The sequence below is a fragment of the Saccoglossus kowalevskii genome, chromosome 4 (assembly GCF_978046115.1).
Source record: "Saccoglossus kowalevskii chromosome 4, keSacKowa6.1, whole genome shotgun sequence".
NCBI lineage: Eukaryota > Metazoa > Hemichordata > Enteropneusta > Harrimaniidae > Saccoglossus > Saccoglossus kowalevskii.
The window spans coordinates 38,542,379-38,563,966 of NC_140644.1; the positions used below are offsets into that span (position 1 = coordinate 38,542,379).

Genomic DNA, 21,588 nt, shown 5'->3' on the forward strand with positions numbered 1-21,588 from the left:
GGTCATGTGACAGATAATCCACCCTGTGAATATAACATGGATAGTGATGTTAGCAAATTACTTTTGTTGACTGTCAATATGCTTCAACACGTCAGACAGGTGAATATATAATTTAGCTTATGAGCACTGTTGATATCAAGAGACATAATAATCTACGTTGTCAATAGAATTTTAACATAATAGAAATGAACAGGTTGGGTATTGTCACATATCACATACACAACAAAGCAAGCCAGTGGATATCATATGCATATAAAAGTGAAAAAAAAAATCTAGGAACATCCATAAAGTATGCAGGATTTAGTAGTGAAATGTTTGATCACATTTGCAAAGGCTAGAAAGTATTAAAGCTAGAAAAGTAAGTTAAATACCAGTTATAACACATATAAAGTTATCATATTGATAATAGATCTATAACTGGTTATCAGTAAGCTAACCGTTTACTATTATCTACAAAGAAATTGTTAACTTTTATCTACAAAGACACTCGTTCTTGTATAAAGCTCGAGCCACAACCAAACTGGCTGCAATATTAAACAGAACAATCAATGACAAATACAAGAAACAATACTCTCAAATTAAAAAAAAATGTATGATATAATTACATACATACTGATGACTGGCACACCACTACTCCATCCCCAAAACTCCACCCCCCTGCATACTTTATGGATGTTCCCCACTATAAAATGAAAAAAAAGAAAAAGGGGAGCCGCGATATCTATCCCTCCCCACACTCAGAAAATAGTTGCGAGGAGTGGGCACTCATTATTATTTTAAGCGGCGGATATAATACATACATCAAGTCAAATAAGTATACGTATAGCTTCATGGAAACTAAAATATCGTGGATGAACTGTTACATTAACACTTTCTTTACCTTTGACATACACATGATCAATAAGTGTGCCAGCTTCTGTAGTTGGTTGACATACACACTGCCTGAAACCATGTTCTTGCAGTAGCTTCATAATCGATGAAGAGACAAAGATATTTTGGTTGAAATCTCCCATGATAATTGTCCCACCTCGCCGTTTATCGAGCTCTTCCACAAGGACAAGTAAACTTTCTCTGAATATCTCTAGCTGATATGATGCCGGTCTGTATATAACAGCAACTGTTAAATTCAAATCAGTTAAACAAAATACCATGCATTCCATATTTGATATTGGCAAGTTCAAAATCTTAAATGATTTGTTTTGTTTTGCATATACTGCTACACCACCATGGCACTGCTCCATCAACTTTGCTGTATTGTCAGTAGATCTATTATAAGAAAGACATCTTGGTTTGTGATTAAAACTAAATCCATTCAATTCAATGTCAAACTGAGGTTGTCTGTCAGTTAGCCACGTTTCAGTAAGACATATGACATCAGACATCAGGAATGTATTATCATTCTGAATGTCTTGTATATGAGACTGAAGACCCTGAACATTATGCATAATTAAATTACATGTGTAATTTGTGCCTGACTGCTCGGACGACTCGGTGATGAACTTTGGCATGTTTTCCAATGCTGCTTGCACTTTCTCATTGCAATAAATTGCAGATGTTCGGAAGTCCTGCACAATGAGTCCACTCAAAGATGTCACTCGACTTAATGCCACATAAGCCTGTCCTGATGTAAAGATTTTTTTCAAATTAACAACAGCTCTGTTTACAGTTAAACCTTGTACTTTATGGACTGTACAAGCCCATGCTAACTTAAGAGGGAACTGTCTTCTGATACCACCATTTGGTGCAACAGTGTCTTCATTAACTTTAATGATAGTACTATTTTCTGGCAATGCTGAAGAAATTGCACTTGTTTTTCGTAACTTTTCACCCACTTTGGCATTATCGAATATTACATATATTGCAGACGGAAAATTATTCCCTGGTATCATAGTTATGTGACTTACAGTTCCAAATACACCATTAACTAGGCCATCTGAAACATCAATGTTTTTTGTAAGTTGAACTCTTGCACCAGTAGCTAATGTTATACTTTCTGGTAACAGATTCATGTAAACCTTCTTATGGGGATTTTGATTCCTTTCCAGTTTACCTGTCTTTGCATTTTTGGTATAATCCTGAGCCTCAATATATACAGGATCTGTGCATAGCTTATGAAGCATAGTTACATTGCATTCATCAACCTGTACATTTGTACCAAAAATGTGAATTGCATCAGTTTCCTCACCAGTTTCTCGACCTTCAAGCATTTTTACATCAGTGGAAGACAGTGCCTCTCCTTTCTTATGAATTCGTAGCCTATTAAGTGTTTCAGCAAATGCTACATCTGTCTGTCTCATTATTTCAGTCAACTCTGCAAACATGAAATTATCTTTCCACAGGTTTACAACTTCATTTCCAACACATAATGGGCTTCCTTTTACAGGTGGGAGTTGGTAAAAATCACCACAGGCAATGACAGAAACATTACCGAATGGTGAATGACTGCTAGTTTGTTTAATCTGTCTCAATCGACCATGGATATAAGCAAGTAATTTGTGGTCCACCATAGAAATTTCATCTATCACTAAGATTTGAAGTGTAGTTAGTTTACAACGAACGCTGTTAATCTTTTCATTACCCAGTGGTACATATGGTAGCTTGGCATTAACTGGTATAGATAAAGCACTGTGCACAGTCATACCTCCAATATTAAATGCAGCAACACCAGTTGGTGCTGTTAAAAGTACAGAAATATCATCAGGATTCGGTAATGAACGAGCAAGAGTGCGTGTAGCTTCATAATTCACAGATTTGATTAAATGACTTTTCCCAGTTCCAGCTCCACCAGTGACAAACACAAAAAATGGATCTGGGTTCAATCCATTGCTTTTATCTAGGCACCACTGTCGGATTTTGTAAAATATTTCAGATTGTTTCACATTCAATTTTCTCAGCATAGAGTGCCCCTCAATCGTTGACATTGAACACGAAGGTACTACAGCATGGCTATCTGAAATCTGTGGTTGTTCTTCTAGATCAGGAATTGAAGTGTCATACTCATTTTCATCAGTATTTTTCTGTGCTTCTTCAAGGCACTCAATTCGTTCAGATTCAGTTTCTGGGCATATTTTAGCCCATGCATCTTCTAATTGACCACATTCATCAAGTAATTTTGATGCAGTATCAATAGCATCAGCTTCTTTTTCGAATAAGGCTCGATTTCTGTCAACGATCAATTTCACCTTTTCCAATTGTGCATTTCCCAATTTAACTGCTCCATCCTGGTAAAAATTTTCAAAAGATTCAAATCCAACAGGTTTCAAATGTTCATCAATGCGATGAGGGAGAAAAAGTTGCAATATACTCTGATAATATTTCCCAGGATTCTTTGTCACTGAAAATCTTGCATATCTTATAACAGCAGGCTCACTTCTAGACCTTTTTTGCATATGACCAAGGTCGTTCTTTAAAGTTACTACTGGATTTGTTCTCTTGTCATTATTGACATTTGACATTTCAAATGTTGAAAGAACTCTGTACTCTGAGCAAAACGCAGCAAGACACAACATATCAAACTCTTGTTCATCTGGTCTAGCTTTGTATCTGTCAACTATGCTAGTCATCCATATATCATCTTCATCTACATTAGTACCTTCATTTTTTTTCCTGATAATCTCAAATGGCAAACTCATTTTAATAGGATTGTCCCCAGTTGGAATAAACTGGACTTTTCGTGATGACTGCTTCAGCTTTAGATTACATACTCTATATACAGCCTCTTGGGCACTAACTTCTCTGTTTTGAAGATATACATTTCCTAACTGTTTTAATGCTTTCTTAGCATCAACATTGCCTTCTTTTGTAGCTTCTTTTTGAGCATGATCCAACAATAACCCCATCTCTCGTTCTGCTTTGGAAATGTAAGAAACAATATATACAACACAGGAATATGCATCAACAACAAACTGTATATCCATATTTGCATCCCAACAACGGAGTAGATCTGCATTATACTGATTCACCCATACATCATTTGGCTGTCGTTTCAAAACAACAGATGTTTTCTTTGTTAACAATGTATTTGCCTTTTCAAAGATTTCCTGCGTAATTCCTATATCCGAGAATAAGGAATCTACACTTTCATATTCCTTTTGGTTATCAGAAAGGGCTTTCCAAACATTTCCAAGAATTTTCTTTGCATTTTCTTTTGTCATGGACAATTTATGTATTCCCATATCAGAATCTTCGTCCTCAGTTACATCAGAATCTTCTTCTAAAACGTTTTTTAATTGCAACTCATCTGTTTCATTATCAGGTCGACAAATGAATGACCTTGTGCAAGGAGGTCGTGGAAAATTGAACCTGCAATTCATGCCTTTCTTCTTGCAAGATTTTGAATGTCTTGTGCTGTGTTTTTGGACTTTGTTTACAATATCATGCAATTCTGAATCCTCTTCTTGAGAAGGCATATTACAAGTTACATACTTGTCAACAAAATCAACCACTTTATCATCAGCATCATTATCAACAATCGGAGCATTTTCCACCCAGAATAAGCAATGCGTGTGTGGTGAACCACGTTGTTGAAATTCTACTCTGTAAAAATAGTCTTTGATGTGCCCAATGGGACGTGCTGAAGACATTATTACACGAGTTAAAAAATAATGGAATCTGTGATCAAACATTCTAGCTGCTGTTACTGGGTTCTGTCTTAGTATTTCACATTTCTGAGACCATTCAAGATCACTAGCGGAAGTGCTATAGTCACCCTGTTCATGAAGTATTGTTTCCACAATTTCCTTCCATCGCAAGTCAGCAGATGAAAATGAGCAAAACCAAGTTGGTATACCTAATTGCCTTATCATTGCAAAAATATCTTTTTGGGTAGCTTGCCAGTATGGCGGTGTTCCTCTGATAGGCGTCATAAATTTGTAGCCTTCATCATTCTTTATAATCTCTATCAGTTTGTCTCGGTTTGTTAGAACCTTTGATGTTACTTTCTCACCTAAAGCAATACCATTTCCTTTACGAAGAGCAATTGACACTTTTGACTGGACCTGCTCCAATTCAGACAAATATTGTGCATAGAATATAAAGTCTATATTTCTGGCAAATCTGCCATCAGCATTCATTAAACGTGTATGTAGATACCGTCCTAGGGTTATTCGAACATCTCGGTCATCTTGAAGTGTTGGGGATCCAGTTGGATACAATACTGGAAAGCATTTTGCTTCATTGCATTTGTCCATCAGGACTCTTACTGGTTTATTGTGCTCTGCTGGTGCAACACATACATCATCAAAGTGATAATCAAGAACTTCTTGACCTATGTCAAGTGGTTGTAAGCAAGTGTCCACAAACATTCCATGAACATCGTCTGGTTCATTCTCTGTATCAGATGTTTCACTATGTTCTTTGTCAGAAGAGTTCTCATTATCTTCATTTCTTGATAAAGTGTTTTCCCAATCCACATTGAATTTTACATCTTTATACCATTTATTATTCGTTTGAAGATACACTAAAGCATTTTTGACATGACCTTTCTTAACACATTTAAACTGGTAGTGACCTTTGTATGTAAGTTTTCGCTTCAGTTTAACTCTTATTGTCTGATCCTCTGATTCAATTCTTGGTAAAAAGCTTGTTGCTTTCACCACACTCGATGGTACACAAACAACTGGCCCATGAACGCCTTTTTGACCACCTCTTGGCAAAGCCAACATTTTCAAAAATGGAATATGCAATGCTACTAAATGCTGTTCCAAATCATTGAGGCATTTTAATTCATCAGGGATAGTTTTCAAGTCAAGGTTGTTCACAACCGCTTCTGCAGGCATCTTTCCATGCAAAAGTTTCCTTTGACATGTATAACAAATCCATAATTTACCAGCAGAGCTTTCCTTTAACTGACATTTATCATCACATGACAAGTTGCATGTATGTAAATAGGTCTCTGTTATACACTTCTGTGCAATATATTCTCTTTCCTTGTCAAAAGCGTGTTTGTTACATATAATCACTTGATTTCGAAATAGTCGTCTGTGACAGACACTACAAATGCAATCCGGTCCTTTGGAGACTTCACATTTGAATAGAGCTGTAACATGTTCAATATTTTCATTTTCTGTTTTCATATACACTTTTTGGTTAATACTACGTTCAATCAAGCGCTGCTTATAATCTACATCACAACGGTATTTTTCTACACTCAACCTCTTTTTAGTCTTTCTGAATTCAACATCTTGCTGATACTTTTCTGTAAACTTTGATTTCTTGGTCTCCCTGAATTCAGCATCATGCTGATACTTTTCAGCAGACTGAGCTGCACAACGTGCTTTCTTTGTTTCTCTGAATTCAACATCTTGCTGATACTTTTCTGTAAACTTTGATTTCTTGGTCTCCCTGAATTCAGCATCCTGCTGATACTTTTCAGCAGACTGAGCTGCACAACGTGCTTTCTTTGTTTCTCTGAATTCAGCATCTTGCTGATACTTTTCAGCAGACTGAGCTGCACAACGTGTTTTTTTGGTCTCCCTGAATTCAGCATCTTGCTGATACTTTTCAGCAGACTGAGCGGCACAACATGCTTTCTTTTTTTCTCTGAACTTAGCGTTTTCATGGTATTTGTCATAACTCTGCTTTTTCTTTCTCTCTCTAAATTCTGAATCCATGTGGTATAGTTCTTGCTCTCTTACATAACTTTGCTTCTTATCATTTGATTTGGGTAATAAACTTTGACTAACTGTCAGGTTTTTCTTTTCATGATATCTATCCCGTCTGACTTTCAATTGCTGACGTCTCGATAGAGATTTACGTTTTCTTGCCTTGTTTAATTTGCATACAACAGGTACATTATCATCAGTTTCCATACAAACATTTTCTGTAGCACAGTTACTATGTGTACAATTCCTCGATTCACCATGCATCTTTACACACTTCACAACTTCATAGTGGTTTTCATTGCAGTGCTTTAAGTACAAACCATTAGTACTATTACGGGAGCTTTTACTAGTTTGAGTAAATCGTCTCCACCTATCAACATTGAATGTATAAATATCTGTTGCCAGCATATCGGCTGCGACAAAAATTTCAACCTCTGTGCCCCATACACCGGGCAATTGTATATTTGATCGTGTTACATAATCATTAACTGATTGGTATTCCGGTCTAATATATTGAGAGAAAAGTTGGGCATTCAACTGCAAGTGCTGCACAATCTTGTCTCTTATCGTCTGGTGATTTTGCTCAGTACCACTTATACAATATGATAAAGCTCTGAACAAGCAATTACCATCACCTTCAATATTCTTCGTATAACAAGGATCTCTTAGTTCAGAACCATATAAATGCCCTAAGGTTTCAGTTTGATGTTCATATGTTAAACCAAGTGTCCTGCAAATGCCTACACATGTACTTGCCTCAAGTGGATTAAATGTAAAAGTAACTTCCCTGTACTCATTCATAATTACTAAATCATCATCACTAGACGTTACGTTAATTTCATTTGCTATGCCTCTGGAAGCAACAACACTAATTCCTGTTACTTCAAATTGTGTGTGTTCACTTACGTTCATGGATATTCCAAGATTACAACAGTGTTGATACACCTGCTCAACATTTTTCATTTGCAAGAGAATACTCGAGCCATCTGCTTCAACCATGCCTTCAGAATTTCTTGAATGTGAATCAAATACACAGTAAATGCCATCTGCATTCAATACAGCAAACGTTGCTCCATTAAAAGTGATAAAACAAGCATCAAACTCTGACAGTGTTTTGTGCAATGCAGTATCCAATGATACAACAAACTCACTTTCTGCATGTTGCTGGGAACCCATTAAACCAACTAAACTGTTACCAACTGTGACAGAGAATCTAGTGTCAAATAACTCCACTTCTTTGTCTAATTCAGAAACTAGAAGATATATTGCATTAATTCTCGAGGACAAATCATTATAATATTCATTGCCAGCTTTCAAAATTGTGTCTAAATCATAACTATCCCATGATATAACATTTTTAATTTTACTGTATACAAGCGACAATAAACAGTTAGCTACACACTGTCTTCCAACATTTTCTGATGGGAAAACAAATGGATCTCCTTGATGAAAATTGCCACTGATTGCATTTACATTCCCATCAGTGAACAGCTTTTGAAGCTGGTCAAATGTTTTGTAATCTATTTCACATTGGTTTCTCAATTCATTAGTAAGTATTGCATCCTTTCGGAATTCATTTGTAAGCATTGTGTCCTTTCGTTGCTCATTTTGACAATCATCATCCTGAAAATCATCAAGATACTTAGTACTGTAATTTGTGTTTTGCTGGAGGCACGAAACCTCACTGTAATTCATGTTTTGCAGGAGGCAAGAAACCTCACTATCATTCCTGTTTTGCTGGAGGTCAGGATCCTCACAATCATTCCTGTTTTGCTGGAGGTCAGGATCCTCACAATCATTCCTGTTTTGCTGGAGGTCAGGATCCTCACAATCATTCCTGTTTTGCTGGAGGTCAGGATCCTCACAATCATTCCTGTTTTGCTGGAGGTCAGGATCCTCACCGTCATTCCTGTTTTGCTGGAGGTCAGGATCCTCACTATCATTCCTGTTTTGCTGGAGGCCAGGATCCTCACTACTGTCATTCCTGTTTTGCTGGAGGCCAGGATCCTCCGTCCTCCTGTTTTTTGAGAGGACAGGATCCTCTATGTCAATATTCCTGTTTTGTAAGAGGCCAGGATCCTCAGTCTCATTACTGTCGTTGTCATTCCTGTTTGTAAAGAGGCCAGGATCCTCTGTTGTGGTCAAGTTTCTTCTGTGTTTCCTTCCTTTCTTCCAGTATTTACTTCGAGGCATCTGGAAACGACATAAACCAAAACGCAGAATACATTATTCAAACATGCATTGCAAACATTTTTTAAAAACACTGAAGCAACACCACCACAGTGTTGATCAATGAAGTGCACAATTACTCCATACTAGTACTTTACTGGAGTTTTAAATATTAACAACATTCAAGTCGATTAGTTTCTATGCCAACCATTCTTCCAATAAAGTAAATTTACATTTCATCACTTATTGCACATCCACCAAAAATAACTTGCCTGCACAAGTAATAGTTTTGGGTAACAGGTTTATTTGTAATCAATATTTACCTTCCCTTTATGGAAAAAAATACAAGCTCATGAGTCAATGTCACTCACTAAAAGTCTATAACTAAAGGCTTATGAAAATGCAATAATATTTTTGTTTTAATGCAACAAATATTTGAAAATTTCATACACAGACTTCAATCTGAGTAATCTAAGAACAATCCTCCAAAAAGAGAAAAATGGTGGTGACCTTCTCCATTAAAATGCAGCTTTGAGACATAATCTCACCTGAAAATATATAAGCCAAGAAAACAAAACTCCATTAATTAAAATTATTTACGTACATATACTATCAGGTGACAGCATAGGTTTACTGAGTAAACTGTATACTATCATGTGACAGCATAGGTTTACTAGGAAAACTGTATACTATCAAGTGAGAGTATAGGTTTACTGAATAAACTGTATACTATCAAATGACAGCATAGGTTTACTAGGAAAACTGTATACTATCAAGTGACAGCATTGGTTTACTGAGTAAACTGTATACTATCAAGTGACAGCATAGATTTAATGAGTAAACTGTATACTATCAAGTGACAGCATAGGTTTACTGAGTAAACTGTATACTATCAGGTGACAGCATAGGTTTACTGAATAAACTGTATACTATCAAATGACAGCATAGGTTTACTGAGTAAACTGTATACTATCAAGTGACAGCATAGGTTTACTGAGTAAACTGTATACTATCAAATGACAGCATAGGTTTACTGAATAAACTGTATACTATCAAATGACAGCATAGGTTTACTGAATAAACTGTATACTATAAAATGACAGCATAGGTTTACTGAGTAAACTGTATACTATCAAGTGACAGCATAGATTTACTGAGTAAACTGTACACTATCAACAGATAGCATAGATTTACACTAGCATAGTGTACAGGTTACTCAGTAAATGTATGCTATTAGTTGACAGTAGACAGGTTACTCAGTAAATCTATGCTATCAGTTGATAGCATAGATTTACTGAATAAACTGTACCATCAGTTGACAGCATAGATTTACTGAGTAAACTGTATACTATCAGTTGACAGCATAGATTTACTGAATAAACTGTACATCAGTTGATAGCATAAACTTACTGAGTAACCTGTACATTATGCTAGTGTAAATCTATGCTATCAGTAGATAGTGTACAGTTTACTCAGTAAATCTATGCTGTCAACTGATGTACAGTTTATTCAGTAAATCTATGCTATCAACTGATAGCATAGATTTACTGAGTAACCTGTATACTGTCAACTAATAGCATACATTTACTGAGTAAACTGTATACTATCAAATGACAGCATAGGTTTACTGAATAAACTGTATACTATCAAATGACAGCATAGATTTACTGAGTAAACTGTATACTATCAGGTGACAGCATAGGTTTACTGAGTAAACTGTATACTATCAAATGACAGCATAGGTTTACTGAGTAAACTGTATACTATCAGATGACAGCATAGGTTTACTGAGTAAACTGTATACTATCAGGTGACAGCATAGGTTTACTAGGAAAACTGTATGCTATCAGGTGACAGCATAGATTTACTGAGTAAACTGTATACTATCAAATGACAGCATAGGTTTACTGAATAAACTGTATACTATCAAATGACAGCATAGGTTTACTAGGAAAACTGTATGCTATCAGGTGACAGCATAGATTTACTGAGTAAACTGTATACTATCAGGTGACAGCATAGGTTTACTAGGAAAACTGTATGCTATCAGGTGACAGCATAGATTTACTGAATAAACTGTATACTATCAGGTGACAGCATAGATTTACTGAGTAAACTGTATACTATCAGGTGACAGCATTGATTTACCGAGTAAACTGTATACTATCAGGTGACAGCATAGATTTACTGAGTAAACTGTATACTATCAGGTGACAGCATAGATTTACCGAGTAAACTGTATACTATCAGGTGACAGCATAGATTTACTGAGTTTACTGTATACTATCAAGTAACAGCATAGATTTACTGAGTAAACTGTATACTATCAGATGACAGCATAGATTTACTGAGTAAACTGTATGCTATCAGGTGACAGCATATATTTACTAAATAAACTTACTGTATACTATCAAGTGACAGCATAGATTTACTGAGTAACCTGTATACTATCAGATGACAGCATAGATTTACAGAGTAAACTGTATACTATCAGGTGACAGCATAGATTTACAGAGTAAACTGTATGCTATCAGATGACAGCATAGATTTACAGAGTAAACTGTATACTATCAGATGACAGCATAGATTTACAGAGTAAACTGTATACTATCAGATGACAGCATAGATTTACAGAGTAAACTGTATACTATCAGGTGACAGCATAGATTTACAGAGTAAACTGTATACTATCAGGTGACAGCATAGATTTACAGAGTAACTGTATACTATCAGATGACAGCATAGATTTACAGAGTAAACTGTATACTATCAGGTGACAGCATAGATTTACAGAGTAAACTGTATGCTATCAGATGACAGCATAGATTTACAGAGTAAACTGTATACTATCAGATGACAGCATAGATTTACAGAGTAAACTGTATACTATCAGATGACAGCATAGATTTACAGAGTAAACTGTATACTATCAGGTGACAGCATAGATTTACAGAGTAAACTGTATACTATCAGGTGACAGCATAGATTTACAGAGTACCGGTAAACTGTATACTATCAGGTGACAGCATAGATTTACTGAGTAAACTGTACACTATCAACAGATAGCATAGATTTACACTAGCATAGTGTACAGGTTACTTAGTAAATCTATGCTATTGGTTGACAGTATACAGGTTACTCAGTAAATCTATGCTATTGGTTGACAGTATACAGGTTACTCAGTAAATCTATGCTATCAGTTGATAGTGTTCAGTTTACTCAGTAAATCTATGCTGTCAACTGATAGTATACAGTTAACTCAGTAAATCTATGCTATTAGTTGACAGCACACTCTCATAAAATTTGCAAAAGCCAAAGACCTTGGGATGCTCACAAAGGTAAGTGAGAGATTTTCTACGGATTATGTAAATTGAAGATGCAGCTTTAACAATGCAAAACTTCTTGTACTTAACTATGTTCCAACATGCACACTTTCCCTTACACCACTATGTCAATCATATAGCTGTTAATTAATTCTCACCTGCAAAATACGAAGGCAAAGAACATTATATTGGTATGTTAGTGCAGCAGTATGGTCAAAACAATCACACTGAAATGACTTGCTGACTTCATATTAACAAAATTGAAATATACTCTACAGATTTGTATTATCAGTTTGCACTAATAAAAACATACTTATTGACAGGAATATTCCAAACACATGTGATTCAAAATAGCAAACTCATTGTCACTTATAAAAATTTTTGATGTACCATAAAATCTGTATTAGAAGCCACATCCCTAATAGAAGTCACACCCATTCTTTTTGAATAATTGACAACCAAACATTCACAATTTCTCATATGATGCTCTAGTAGAAGCCGTATAATACAGATTTTACCATATATTTTCTTAAAATCGCTTTAACTGATAAAGCATGTTAATACACAGTGCAAAGAAACAAATTATAGGAAGCATATGTTGCAATCTGGCTCAATGTGTTTAATAAGTCATTATCATACACAACTGACAGAATGTCAATTATTTGAAATGTTTTAACAATATTAAGATTAAAAAATAATTACGCACAAATGAAATGAAATTAAATCACCTTGAAGCAGACATAATTTTTCCCACAACATACACAGACAATTTGATACCGTAAAAATCCTAATATAAACCACAGTTTATATTACCTTACAATGTATAAATTTAAAAATTGGGGTCAAAAGCTCTAATTCAGGGTGCAGTTTATATTACGCACATATTGCAATCACTAAATGGGCGTGGCCACCCCCCACAAAACATGCAAAAAACAAACAACACACCATACAATCTCTTGAATAGGCATCAGGGAAGTATGAAAGGCCTTAACTTCGGTTCTAAAATAGGCGTCGTGTATTGTTGAAAAATTACAGTCAATCAAAATCAAAGAAAGCTTAGAAAGAACTCCCATGTGCTGAGAGTATTGGAGACACATTAAATATAATTCGAAATTACTTAGCTGAAAACTAATTATGCAAATCAGAAAATTAATATGACCAGATTTGAGTGTAAAACTAATGAGGTCTGCGCAATGTAACAGAAAATCTATGTCTCCAAGTTTAATTGAAATGTGATTAGAACCAAAATATTATGAATTATTATGCTTATTAGGGAATTAATATGAACAGATTTTTACCCCAAACTAATTAGGTTTGTACATTGTCCTAGAGCATCTTTGTACTAAGTTTCATTGAAATGGAATAATTAGTACCGTGAAAACTCCAAAATTTCGACCCCTCTAAAAATTCGACCACCTATTTGTTTGCCGGGTTTCGGTGTTTTATTTACCTCCAAATTTTCGACTCCACTAAAAATTGCCGACTCATTCTTATTCGAAAATTGCGACCAGTTTTAGTTTTCCCCCAAACGAAAAAAAAAACCGATGTGAGCGTTCAAACGGGACCTTCCTCGAAGGCATGAATCCGGGTTTCTGATTGACTGAGAGATTTTTATTTTATTGGTAACGAAAATATATTCTAAATAAACGAAGTTTCAAATAAAAACGAACACAAAAATCTCGGCATGCTGCGTTTCTGAATTGTTGATTATTACTGTACTCAGTAGTGATTATAATAATGTACACAAAATAAATTTGTTGAATGGTTATGAAATACAAATAAAAGTCAACTTAGTTTCATCGTAAGCGAATGATTCCGGTCTCGTATAAACGTTTGATGCTGTAGGATATCCGCCATGTTCTCTTAGGTCAAATAGGTCAAATCGCTAATTAACCAATCAAAAAGCTGGATGATGCCAACGTGTTCAAATTACCATAGCTTATTTAAATATGTTAATGTTATTGAACGCAATGCGGAAGAGATTGATGTTGTAGTACGATATTTTGGCTTGGATTTTGATGCGAAAACGGCATGATTTTTTTTAAATAAAAAAATTAGTTGTTTTTAAAAAATAAACTGGTCATCTGAAGAATAATTTAACATTGTTCTCTTGAATAGGCGTCGGGGAAGAGTGAAAGGCCTTATTTTGGTTCTAAAATAGGCGTTACGAAATATTGAAAAATTAGTCAATCAAAAAAAAATTGTACATGATACAAAAAATACTCAGTATTTTTAATGTAATATGCATTTATTTTTTTTAATTTTCTTGGTAACGAAAAGTATATTCTAACAGAAGTTTCAAATAAAAACACGAATGCATTGCTTAGTAGCAAATGATCTCATAACGGTAGCTCGATCCGGCCATGCTGCGGGTCACAAGTGAATAACTTACTTGTTTTCGAAGTGTTGATATTGGTGATTATTATTTAGTAGTGATTACAATAACGCACGAAAAATAAATTCGTTGAATTGTTATAAAATGCTACCCCAGACCATTCGTCCCGGTGTTATCGCTATCGCCACACGAGACTCCAGCTTGTCTCCTATACAATTTGACTGCGCACATCCAGAAAGTAGATGTAGCTGTGATTGGTGGAATACTAATGAGTTGAGTGTCAATCAAACGCCCACGCTATCTTTAGTAAACAAAGTCACGTGACACGCGCCATTTTAGTTTTGGCAGGCGATTTCAAGGCAGCACGCTTAACCCTTTCGTTCACAGGTTGGGAGATATTAGAATGACTGACAATTTCACGCCACTGTTTTACATTATTGGCGGATTTTTCTGCGCTATCAATCTTTCTCTTACAAACTAGACATAGATGAGACGACAGAGTCGCTCCTTTCACAACGTCGCACTGGATCAAATTGGAAAGACGATTTCCATAAGTTATCCCTCCTGCTTTTCCTGGCTTGAATAAATTCACACACGACTTTAACTGTCCACAAACTAGAAGACTACACGAACACAGTCTACAATAGTCATCCGCAACAATATGTATGTATTTCTTCGGTGTACTGATGCACGAATGCACCGTGACACGGTGTTTCTCGGGTGTCGCCATCGCTGAGAATGCCGCCGGCGCAATTTTTCACCCAATTCGCGATTCTGTTTTGCAACATTTTATCAAAATTCCCTTTGACAAAATCGCCGACAAAAGCACCGCTTTGCTGATCTTTTGTTCTATAATTCTTAATGCAAACACCGACCCTAGTAGTAATTAGTAACGTCGCCTAGTACATATGAACGGTCGTCATTGCAAATCGAACATCCTTTTGAAATTTGGACGTCGGGCAGGCGATTTCAAGGCACCGCACTTAAATATTAGCAACATATTTTTCTGAGCGGTTGTTTATTCTCTTTCAAACGAGACATAAATGTGACGACATAGTCGATCCCTTATCCACCGCTAAGAATGCCGCAATGTTTCGTTCGTTTTGCAACATGCCACAAATCGTCGAAAAAAACACCACTTCGACGGAAGCTTGCGTAATAAGGGGGTTAAAACAAGAAAACAAATGCCATGTTTAATACATATCGACCTGTTTTACTTGCGAAAGATAACGGAACATGAACTCGTTTCGTGCGACTTCGAACCCGAAGGAACACACCAACAACGTTGAATTTACCCGCTATCTTCCAAATATGGTATATTAATTTATTCAGTTGTTTATTTAGAGTGACGTCCGCGGTCGAATGCGATTGGCTATCGATGTCAGTGCAAAGGTCATATGAATATTAAAATTAAGTGGGCGGAAGGAAAATTGTATAGGAGACAAGCTGGAGTCTCGTGTGGCGATAGCGATAACACCGGGACGAATGGTCTGGGGTAATAAAATGCAAGTAAAATTCAACTTAGTTTCCCCGTAAGCGAATGATTTCAGTCACATGTAAACAGCCGATACGATATCCGCCATGCTTTTGAATGCTCACGTGACGTATTATTGACCGATGCTGGATGGTGCCCATGTGTCTAAATTACATAGCTCATTTAAATATGTTAATGACAGTTCAGCGACCTCATGGTGAACGCAACACAGAAGAGATTTACCGATAATGTAGTGCGATCTTTTGCCTTTGATTTCCATGGGAAAACGGCATAATTTTTTTTTTTAAATCAAGAAATTATTTGTTTTCGAAAGATAAATTATTCTTCAATGCTCAGTTTAACACTTTTACGGTGATAAAAGCTCATTGTCTAAAACTTACGAAACACAGACGTATTCAGAAAGAGTATTGACAGAGGTCGCAGCCAGAACAAAAGCAGTTTCATTGCCTGAATGAGATGTTATCACCGCTGAACAATAAATAGGTGTGAATATTTTTAGGCATGTTGTCGAAACAAAGAATAGGATTAGGAACAATGCTGTTTTGGAACAGCTGGTTGAAACAATGAAGTCAGTCACGGTCTTGTTGAATTGGGGGTTAGTAATAGGTACTTTTCATGTTTTCAATTTTTGTTAAGAACTCTTTAACCCCAAAGCCGGAATTGGGGGTGCGGTTACTATTACGTATGCGGTTTATATTAGGACTTTAACGGTATCCACGGATTATTACCAAAAACTAATCAAAACCTAGCATTAGTTCAGAGCATCTATGTACCAAGTTTCATCAAAATCCAATGAGTGGTTGTTTAGATATCAGTGGAACAGTCATGGAACCACTAAAAAATAGCTAATTATCATGCAAATTAGGTAATTAATATGCACGGATTTTTACCAAAAATTAATCAAATCTGCGCATATGTTCAGAGCATCTATGTACCAAGTTTCATCAAAATCCAATGAGTGGTTCTTTAGATATCAGTGGAACAGTCATAGAACAGCTAAAAATTAGCTAATTATCATGCAAAATAGGTAATTAACGAGCATGGATTTTTACCAAAACCTAATCAAATCTGCGCATTGGCCCAGAGCATCTATGCACCAAGTTTCATCAAAAACCGATGTATGGTTCTTGAGATAGCAGTGGAACAGTCGGACACACATACACACACACATACACACATACAGACACACTAACTGTTCACATGATAAAAAAAAAAAATACTCAGTATATTTAATAAATATGTATCCATTTTTTTAATTTTCTTTGTAATGGAAAGTACATTCTAGCAGAAGTTTCAAATAAACACAAACATGAATGCATTGCTTTATAATAGTAGCAAATGATCATAGTACAGTAGCGCAATCCGGCCATACTGCATAAATAACTTACTTGTTTTCTTAGTGTTGAAAAGTATTACTTAGTAGTGATTATAATTACGCACAAAAAATAAATTCTTTGAATTGTTATGAACTGCAAGCAAAATTCAACTTAATTTCGCCATAAGCGAATGATTCCGGTCATATGTAAATGTTCAATGTGATACAATATGATATCTGCCATGTTTTTTGAATGCACACAAAACGTGTTTATTGACCAGATAGATCAAGTTGCTAATTAACCAATCAAAAAGCTAGATGGTGCCAACGTGTTCAAATTACCATAACTCATTTAAATAGTAGTTGTTTTTGAAAGATAAACTGAGCATTGAAGAAGAAATTAACTGTTTTACAGTGATAACAGCTCATTGTCAGAAATTTACGAAAACATGGACATATTCATAAGGAATTATGACAGAGCTTGCTACCAGAACAAAAGCAGTTTCACTGCATGTCTGACATCTTATCACCGTTGAACAATAAATAGATGTGAATATGTTTAGGCACGATGATGAAACAAATGAATAGGATGAGAAACAATGTCGTTTTGAACCAGCTGGTTAAAACAACGAAGTCAGTCACGGTCTTATTGAATTGGAGGTGTGATTTTCAATTTTTTTTGAGAACTCTGTAACCCCAAAGCCGGAATTAGGGGTGTGGTTACTATTACATATTTGGTTGATATTAGAACTTTAACGTTACAAATAATAAGTAAAAAATAGGTATTGAAAAAAATTTTGAGGAAAAAATTACAGCAAATATTACACACAAAAAATGTTAAATAAAAAATCCCACACACAAGAGGCAATAATTAGCATGCGTTGAATGTGAACAACAAATAAGTGAACTTCATCCTATCATGGAGGTAAAAAAGAAGAATACAATCAAAGCAAGGCTTGGATCAAAGGTACCAGGAGAATCGCCACTGTTTCTACATACTTCATGGAGTTTATTTGCCGAATGGACCAAACAGTTGGCTTTTAGTGTGGTAAGGATTACCATGCAATAGCATATCACAGACACCTTCAGCAGCACTTGGTGATTTTCATTACAAATTCAGTCAAAATTTTATAAACAAATATGGCGTTGATAGATAACACACACAAGTTTGACTACGAAGCTGAAACTGCTATTTCCTTCAATTCAGAAGACGTAAATAAAATCTAAGGCCATATTACAGACAAAGAATTGTTTTGCATATGCTGTGAATGAAACAATTGCTCGAAAACAGAAAATGCAGCAAATATCTTGTACATTGTGTATGAAGAAAATTGACACACTGTCACGGGAAGTATGACATACACAGGGTATAAAATTCAAAAATTGTAATTTCTAACATCAAAATTCAGTGTCTGGTACAACACAGTGTGGTCCATGTCATGGACCATTGCAAACACCATACAAGCTTTCTTTTTACTAAAAAAACATTTGTATTAAGATTTTGAAATATTACAATATTAAGTTTATTTCCTGTTCGAAAGTATTTGAAAAATTATTTCAATGCCACAAAAATGATAAATACATCTATTTAATTTACTTTTTCAATTCCACAGCCAGCTGGCATACAAGTGATAATAAAATAAATGCAAAATTGTCATCTAACTGTAAGGCCATCGCTGACTAGCTCCTGATTTGGAATGACAATTTTGGTTTCAAATACCCCAGTAAATTTGTTTATTTGTTCTTCGTGTTATTAGGCTCTTATATCATAATAATAATACTATTTATTCAACACTAAAACGACCTACAATAGTGGCGATCACGTTAGAGATCTCGGCACGTGCTGAGACTCGGGACCGAGTCGGCACGTGCCGAAAATTGTGTGTGAACGGTCGGGACTGAGTCAGCATGTGCCGAAAAGAACTCGATCTCGGTCCCGATGGATGCTTGGGACCGAAACTCGGCACGTGCCGAGATTTACTGCCTGAACGCTCGGCACGAGCCGAAATCACGCCCTCGGTGGTAAATTTAAGAAAAACATAAGTTGATTGATACTAGCATGAAATTACGATAACAGGAAATTCGGATATACGAGTAGATGGTCGGATGCTGTAGTAATGAATGCAAACCGTCATCAGCGACCCATATTTATGTGCTGCTACAACCTCTATTTTCTTGCACATTTTACATTGACGTGAAAAAAATAATTATGTTTCGAATTTTCTTTGCCTTTCATGTGCACGATGGCTCGTAATAAACACCATTGCAACAAATGGATATAATTTCACTATAACAATTATTATTATCATCATATGCGTATCGTTTGGGCCAACAGATCGACGAATGAGAGCGTGATTTCGGCACGAGCCCAGTCGGTCCTAAGTGGGTCCTAAATAACGTGAACACAACTGCTGTAATCCCTCTGCAAACACAACTGATTAAAAATTTCGGCACGTGCCGAGATCCCGTAACGTGAACGTAGTAAATGAGTTGTTCTATGGTCGTATAAAATTAAAAATAAAGATAAAATAGAATAAACTAAGAAAGGTTAATCAACTACACAAAATGCTAAATAAAGCTAAATAATATTACAAACACACAAAGGATCACAATAAACTTGTATGGTACAATACAATACACTAGCTATTACTGCTAAGTAGTGAAAAATCACATTAAAATCACATTAGAGTCCATTGTGGAAAGAATATTTTAATTTTGGTGGGGCTGCTCACATCTCATTTGCATACATTTGTGTATGTATTGTGCAGTCTTATTCCTCAACAATATTTCATAATTGCTTTGAATTTTTGGATTTCATCTAACTTACTGAAATTTAGTATAATTACCTTACAGTACTTGAATAATTCAATTCTGTGTTCATTGTAAAGACTGCAGTGCATAAGGAAATGTACCTCATCTTCAATCTGCTTTTTATCACAGTTTTGCAATGCCAATGTTATTTTTTTATATGCAAGGAATTTTTCCACACAAAAAAAGACGAACCCAGCCGGATCGTTTGACTGTAAACTTTATGGTATTTCTTTCCGATTTATAGGAATCTCAAAAAACAGTTTCTCAACTTGTCTCTTATTTGGTTTCACGGCGGCGCACATATAGTTAATATCGATAAATCAATCGCTTTTATTTTATTATCACTTGTCCGCCAGTCCGAATGTAGGTCCGGATCAAACATGACGTCATTTGAAAAACGCGCCATGCTCCTGAAGCTAAATTGTTTTCATTCATAATTCAACAACAACAGGTACAAATTATTAAAAAATCACAGTCACGGTATTCTAGAATATATATGAATTGACAATAAGCAGTAAGAATACTTAGATAGCGAATTAAAATCATGATATCCCTAATTAAACACAGCGGTATTTAAAATGTAGTACTCACCTTCAAGGAAATCAGGTTATGACCCTTCACCGAACCTCGTTCCCAGATGTGCACAGCTTTCGACATTGTACTTCGCAAATATGCAGTAAATTCTATTTTATTACAAAAATTGTTACGTGTATTTTACTTAGAAATTTTAAAACTCCAGATCCAATTAAAAATGAATTCAAGAATAGTTTATACTTATTTAGTGACCAGTCACGCTGATTATGTCTTGGAATCGAGGTCAATCGGTAACTAAATAGTCCCTTTTGTCTTTGGCGATTTTCTGCATTTATCTGCCAGATTTTTTAATCTTTTATCATTGTTTGGTGTTAGTCTTTTAATTGTATTAATGATAATACAGTACGTCCCTATTGTATGCAAGTTTTAATTACTAGTAACTTGTCGCGAAACATTGATCGAAGTCACTCCGAGAAGTGAACAAGACCATGGAGGTGATAAGACAGAACAATGTGAAAATTTCAGAAAGATTAGTTCTCTGAAAACCGGGGCTCGTTTACTCATGAAAACGGACTTGCATTGATCATTCAGTATGATACTAGTAAATGATTGCTTCAGTACTCGGACTATCCATTGTCATCACGTCGGAATTAATCATGCCAACACACCCGGAAGTTGTACACGTCGATTCGCGGTCCTGTTGACAAATAAGAAATAACAGCGAGAATAGCCAACAAGTATGTGCGGCAATAGCCAACTACTGTAATGCCTCTGACAGTGAGTACTTGGGCGAGTAAAGTGTACTGTACATACATGTAGCGACCAAAGTAACTATAACTAAAACAAAGTGCACATCTCTAAGCAGCTCACATTAATATCTTATGACTACTGTAAAATAATTTATTTTAGCTGGAATTATTTTTCACTGTTTAGGTGTTTTGTATGGTATTTTTTTTCACTGACTTCTAACGAGTTGAATGTAAAATGTACATGTAAAAAGCTAT

At 35.5% G+C, this 21,588-nt stretch overlaps 1 protein-coding gene and 1 long non-coding RNA gene across 2 annotated transcripts; both read right to left on the bottom strand.

The window, feature by feature from the left end:
* Window positions 1-806: 806 nt before the first annotated feature.
* Window positions 807-8,795, bottom strand: LOC146747391 (uncharacterized). Its single transcript, XM_085498418.1, has one exon. It carries the CDS (start codon window positions 8,793-8,795, stop codon window positions 807-809), a length of 7,989 nt encoding a protein of 2,662 aa, XP_085354544.1.
* A 260-nt stretch (window positions 8,796-9,055) lies between these two features.
* Window positions 9,056-20,705, bottom strand: LOC146747392 (uncharacterized). The gene is made up of 2 exons (XR_014929224.1): window positions 20,642-20,705; window positions 9,056-9,319 (listed from the first exon to the last, which is right to left on the bottom strand). It is a non-coding gene; the product is annotated as an uncharacterized LOC146747392 (long non-coding RNA).
* Window positions 20,706-21,588: the final 883 nt, after the last annotated feature.